At 59.7% G+C, this 6444-nt stretch overlaps 1 protein-coding gene across 3 annotated transcripts in view; it reads left to right on the plus strand.

The window, feature by feature from the left end:
- Positions 1 to 6444, plus strand: part of KCNQ1 (potassium voltage-gated channel subfamily Q member 1) — a 407002-nt gene that overhangs the window by 144295 nt on the left and 256263 nt on the right. For all 3 annotated transcript variants that reach the window (XM_031936688.1, XM_031936689.1, XM_031936690.1), the window contains exons 9-10: positions 834 to 956; positions 1977 to 2118. In XM_031936688.1, coding sequence (XP_031792548.1) covers positions 834 to 956; positions 1977 to 2118 — 265 coding nt within the window. The remainder of the gene's footprint in view (positions 1 to 833; positions 957 to 1976; positions 2119 to 6444) is intronic.

Raw genomic sequence — 6444 nt, forward strand, 5'->3', positions numbered from 1 at the left:
CCTCGCCAGCTGCTGTGTCTATCTGGGACTATCACCCAGGAGCCCACCAGTGTGGGGGCACATTCTCCACTCGGCCCTCTCTCAGGCTCATGTGGCCAGTGATGACAAGGCCACCAGGACGTGTCCTCATACAAGGCCCTGGGAGCCCCTCCTGCCCACCTGGATGCTGCACTACTTCCCTCCGCCAAGTCCCCTACCGATAGTGTCTCCTCCTGCCACCCTTCCCATGCGGTGCTGCCGTGGGGTCTCTCTGAAATGCTGGCTTCAGAGCTGCACTCATGTGCCATCAGAGGCTCCCCCAACTGCAAGGTGGCACTCACAGGCCTCTGGGAGAGACCTCGCCTCCTGTCAGCCCAAGGGACCCTTCCTCTCCCTGCCCCCTGTTCAGCACCTACAGGTCCTGGACGACCTTTCTTTCTCAGCCCTTCCTCACCGTGTGGCCGCTAGTTGCCTATTTCTGCATTGGTCTCCTATGCACACTGTGCACCCTGGCACCCGGGGACGATGTGCGACCTGCCCACCTTTGCAAGTCTTGCCTTTGGCTCAAGGCTGGCTCGGGGCCGGTAAAGACCTTTGTGGTGTCCCAGCTGTGGGTAACAGTTGGCCCAGGCAGCGGTGAGCTGCCTGGCACAGCAAGGGACCAAGCCAGGCTGCCTGGGCAGAGGGTCTGGGAGCTGGGACCACGTCAAGCCTGTGACTCTGAGGTCCCAGACCCTGCCACCCAGAGGGGAGGGAGTCTGGCCTGGGGAACAGGGAGGGGGAGCTGTAGCTTCCATAAGGGCTCCCACTGGGTGGCTCAGCAGGTGACAGCCTCTCCCCCTGACCGACCTCAGACCGCATGGAGGTGCTATGCTGCCGAGAACCCCGACTCCTCCACCTGGAAGATCTACGTCCGGAAGCCCTCCCGGAGCCACGCTCTGCTGTCACCCAGCCCCAAACCCAAGAAGTCTGTGGTGGTGAGTAGCCCACCTGCCACCAGGGCAGGGCTTTCTTGCTAGCAGGTGGGGGGGGCACGGGGGCCGCAGCACAAGGCTCGGATCTCACCATGCATTTGACCTGGTGCACCCTATGTCAGGGTGTCAGCATCGTTTGGGACACTGGGCTATACACCCGATGCTAGGTTCCTGCTATCCCAATGTCCCCCGACTTGGGTATGTAGGATCGGTCATTCCAGGGTCAGGGCATGAGAGCTCCAGAGATAGAGCTCTGGGAGCAGGACGCGCTGGAAAGAAGGCTCTTCAGAGGGCCTTGGGGTTGGGCTTTCCACGTGGGACACAGTGGGTGGTGAGCAGTGGGCAGGGGGCCACGTGAGGTGGGCAGTGGGAGGGGAGCAGCAGGGGAGGGAGGTGATGCAAGGGTGTAGCGAAGGGGGTCTGGAGGTCACAGGGCAGTGGAGTTTGGCAGGTGCCAGGCAGAAGTCTTGTGACATGGCTGGGGTCATGAGAGGGGTTGGGGCTGATGCTGGCATGGTTCCGCTTCCTGGCCTGTGCCCACACCCTCTGTGGAGAGACCTGGCCTTCCCAGTTTCCAGCTGCCAGTGGAGCCTCCGTGCCGACTGTTCCCTGTGCTGGAATGTTCCCCCAGATTTCCACACAGCCTGCTCCCTGACTTCAGGCGCCCTCTTCATGCCCTGCTGGCCCCTAGCCTGTTCCCTCCATATGCATTCACCCTTACTGGTCACAGCTCCCATTACCACTTCCACTGGCACCATCTTTTATGTCTGTCTGCTTCCTGCTGTCCTGTTAGTGAGGCCATGAGCTCACAGGGCAGCACCAGGGCCAAGCCCCCCATGTGATCCCCAGCAGCCCTGCCCTGTCTCTGTGTGAGGACTCTGGAGCTGGCCCCAGGCCTCAGGTCCCTGTCCGGGTGTATGTGGTAGGGGCTGGGCTCAGGGTAGCTGCACAGGCACTTTGGGGCCAGCGTAGGGCCTGGCAGACGATGTCCAGGAACCGCTAATCTATTGTCTGTTTTTTTAGGTAAAGAAAAAAAAGTTCAAGCTGGACAAAGACAATGGGGTGAGTCCCGGAGAGAAGATGCTCACAGTCCCCCATATCACGTGCGACCCCCCAGAAGAGCGGAGGCTGGACCACTTCTCTGTTGACGGCTATGACAGTTCTGGTGAGAACCCCTCAAGCAGGTGTGGGCCACAGGGCCGGGAAGGTCACTGCCTTTTTTGGGAGACCGAGCAAGCCAATGAGTTTCTCCCTTGGGCTGGGGTCTCTGATAACGAGGTATGAACAGACAGAGGGTGGAGCTTCTAGAAACTTCTAAAACCTCCCAGCCGCCCTTCCCCATCCCCTCAGAGTCTTCCCAAGGAGGGGTTGGCCACACCTTCTGATGCGAGAGGAAGCCTGGGCAGGTGACGGGATGGGTCAGCTCTGTCTGGCCGTGCTGAGGGTAGGCTGTGTTCCTGATTCCAGCTGCCTGGCTCCCTCCAAGCTGAGCCCACGGGCTGTGGTTGGAAAGTGTCTGGGGTGACCTCTGGGCCCACTGGCAGGGACACCAGAGGTAAGGGGTCTGGGGATGGTGCCCTGGAGGAGAAGCACCAGGCCTGGGTAAAACATGAGGGGTCTGATGGGACAGGCTGTTCTCATGCAGCCCAGAGGCCACGAGTCTGTACGTGATGGTGTGGCTCAGACCTGCATCCCTCCTCTCACCCCTGCAGTGGGGGCTGGAATGAATCCACCTTCTGCAGCACCTGACAATTGGATGGCAGACCTGTCTAGGGTTTAGATGCCCTCCATCCCGGGTGAGGGGTTTTACCCACGCTAACTCGTAAGCATGGCTCTTTGACAGACATGGAGAGCGAGGCCCTGGACGCTGGGCTCGTGTGCTCTAGCCACACGGCAGGAATACTGCAGTGCCCAGTTGTGGCCCCCACGAGTGAGGCCCTGGAGGCTGGGCTCGTGTGCTCCAGCCACACGGCAGGGACACAGCAGTGCCTGGTTGTGGCCCCCATACGCCTCCTGCCAACTTCTGCTGTTCCCAGAAGTGCAGCTGGCTGAGCACACACATAGCAGGTGACCTGTGGTGATGCCAGGGCATCAGTGCTTGGCCTCCCCACACTGCTCCAGGGCAGACCTGGCCTCCTGGCTGCTTCAGGAGGCACATGTGATGCATCCGTCATCTTGGGGCCAGTTTTGAGACAAACCTCCTATAGGACAGGACCGTGAACTGGCCAGCTCTACAGAGTGTGAGGGGCTGGAGACCTCATGCTCCCTGGCCACAGATGCCCTTGAGAGTTAGGAGAGGTGGAAGGGACCGTGCTTCTCCCTGGGAGCTCCAGCTTCTCTCGCATATGACTTCAATGCCCACTTCTGGGGACTGTGATCCCAAACTGCCAAATTCTCTAGCAGCTCTCTTAAAATCAAATGTGAAGGATTCTGGCTTTTTCTGACCTCTGAGCCCAATGTGGGATATTTGAGATAGCTGTGCTGCCACCAGGACAGGGGCGTGCCCCTTGTCTTCCCAGGAGAAAACACAGTGAAGCCTGTTTGCTCCACAGTACCTCGTGCAAAGGTGCCATCTGTGGCCCTGCTCGCTGCTTCCTCTGAGGCAGACATAGCGGTGACTGTGCTCTGATACAAAGATGGCACTTGCTGGCTACTGCACTGCAGCACAAATGCAGGGGCCCTGGCAAATGTTTGCAGAAGCACCTGTCCCAGGGTGCGGTCCCCCTGGGAGGAAAGGGGCACCTGTTTTGAAAACACTTGGTTGTCATGGTGTCAGAAAGAAGCACTAGTTCAGGCCCACGGGAAACAGTGGCCTTGCCCTCCCAGCATGGGAGAGCCCTCAACTTCCACGTGGTGGGGGGAGCACAGCTTTTGAAGCCCACTCCTCTTTGACCACTTGCTGTTGTCCAGACAGACATCACACACTTGGGCCTTGCATTGGTTCCTGCTCACCTTGTTTCTGCTCACCCGGTTTCTGCCGCTTGAAGTCTCAGACCCCTTCTTCCATGACTCCAAGGCATGTCCCTCTAAGGAGGCTTGATCCCACCCTGGAGGGACTGCTCCCCACTCTCCCTGCCTTCCATGCCCCGTGGGAGGACTCCATGTGGCCCAGTCCCTTGGAGACTTGACCCCACTGTTCTGGACTCTGGGCTATTGGAAGCCAGGCCCTGCCTCAGTTGTGCCAAGTGGCCAGGGTTCCATGCTTGGCAGAGGAGGTGGGTCATCCACCTTGCCCTCCCATCCAGGTCGTATGATCCATTCCCTCCTCAGCAGCTGTCCCTTTACCCTTTGGTCACTTCTGTATCCATCCCTCTTCTCTCAGACCTCTTCCCAGTGCCTGGGACCAACCCGAATGTTCCAGCTTACCAGCAATTGTAAGGATGCTGTCACGTCTTATGCATGGCAGAGAGGGTACAAACCCACACTGTTCACAACCCCTTTGTGCTCGCAGACACCAGCCCAGCCCGCCAAGCTCCAGTTTATTCAGGATGGCTCACCTGCATCCCCCCATCCTTGGCAGGAGGCCGGGTGGTGTTCCCTGCCTCTTGGGGCTTTCCTGGGCATCCAATGTGGAAGTCACCAGGCAAGACCAAGTCCAGGCACCCGCTCCACTGGGCACCAGGCTCCCTGGGGCCTTAGATGCCATCAGGATTTGGCTGGGACCCGGCCACATCTCTGAGCCCCTGGGATGTGCTCCCGCCTGCCCGCTGGAGCCGGCACAAAGGGCGATTGTGCCAACCAGTGCCCAGTGCCCCCACAGCTCTGGATTCAGGGCTGGGACCATTGTCTCCATGCAAATGGGGGCTTTCTGCGCATGCCAACGGGCAGGTGGGCGTGGCCGGGGGCTGGGGATGCAGCCTGTGTGCGGCCTGGAGAAGCATCGCTTGCTGCTTGCTGAATGCGGGGCAGCCCGAGTCGATGCCATCCATTCAGCCTGGTTAGTGTTATGAAGTCATTAGTGCTGTCTGCGGAATGTTAATGAGGGGCAAGTGCGGAGAAAGTCAGGCGCCTTTTGTGGAATGCTCCTCCACGGAGGTTTTTCTTTCCTGCTGGACTTTTTTCTTTTCTAACTTGATAAGTCAGCCCAGGCTGGAGCCACCAGATTTCTGGAGCCTGAGCTGTCGACCTGGCCCCCAGGGACCTAGAGCGGCCCCTGATACTCCTGAGTCCCCTTTGCCCAGGAGGCTCTTGGAGAGTCCTGGCATGGGGAGAAGGGCATGTGGATCCCAGGGCAGATGCCACCCCTGGGGAAGCCCCACAGCCCGACTCCCTCAAGGCGGGTACGAACAGCCACACTGATCCTCCGCAAAGGCAAACCCGGGCCTCAACCTTGCCTGACTGTGCTTATTGTTGTGTGAATCTGCAGATTAGGCAGAAGTCCCCTTGACCCTGCCTTAGGGCTCCTACCTGTCTGTGCCATCCACCTGCACACAGGCCCCTTCAGCTTGTGCTCTAGCTGGTGCTATGCAGTGTTGGCCCCATTTATAGATGGAGAAACGGAAGGACAGGGCCATGTGGGGAACTCCTGAGGACACCTGTGTGTCCTGACACCCCACTGAGCCCGCTAAGAGGCACATGCAGGTATGGCAGCCTCAGGGGAGGGAGGCTGGGAAGGAAGAAGGTCCCTCACGGTGGCATCAGAACACAGACTAACCTGCAGCAAAAATGGGCTGCGTGGTCCCTGCAGAGCAGCCTCACTAAGGGGAGGAACCAGCGCTCATCCCACACGGCAGGGTCTGCTGCCGTCCCCCCACCTTCTGACCTGGGTGGGGAGGGAGGGGAATGGCAGCAGCCACCCAGCCCGAGAGCCACAGCGCAGCAGGGGCTGGCCAGCCTAGCCCTAGGGTCTTTGCAGTGAAGCGTCACAGACTGCTCATGAAGGATGCATGGGGACCCAAGCTCAGGCGCTTGGCTTGGCAGTGTCGAGGGACTGGGGACCTGCGAGGATGCGGTGGCCACTGTCCATGCCTAGCCTGGGGAGCCTGACACTCACAGCCCGGCTGCTGCTGCCTTGGGGGTCCTGAAGATCCTCTGTATGCTTGCGGGGTGGGGGCAGACACAGGCAGCCTCCTGCCCAGAAGGTCCAAGCAGGCACGGGCCATCCACATCTGCAGGTCAGAAGAGGCCTGGGCTGGAGCCACACACTGGCCATCCTGCCTTGCTGTCCCTGCCTCAGAGCCACTGTATTCACTCTGCCTGGAACTGTCTTTCCTGGATCCCAGAAGTCCTGAAGGAGCCACCTCCATCCTGCGCTGACTACCCCGCCCCTCCTCCACTCTAGTTGTCTCCACAGGCAGGTCACCATTGACCAGGTTGTCCAGTTCCCTCCTCAAAGGGGAGTGGCCCTTTGTCTTTCACCACTGACCCTTCCCGAGCTGGTACCATATGTAACCCATGGTGGGTACACGATAAAAATGCAGGGCCGTGCCACCAGGGTTTTGTCTTGACAAAGGGGCTGGAGGCGGGTTGTCAAGAGCAGAGCTGGCCAGAG

The sequence above is a fragment of the Piliocolobus tephrosceles genome, chromosome 13 (genome assembly GCF_002776525.5).
Source record: "Piliocolobus tephrosceles isolate RC106 chromosome 13, ASM277652v3, whole genome shotgun sequence".
NCBI lineage: Eukaryota > Metazoa > Chordata > Mammalia > Primates > Cercopithecidae > Piliocolobus > Piliocolobus tephrosceles.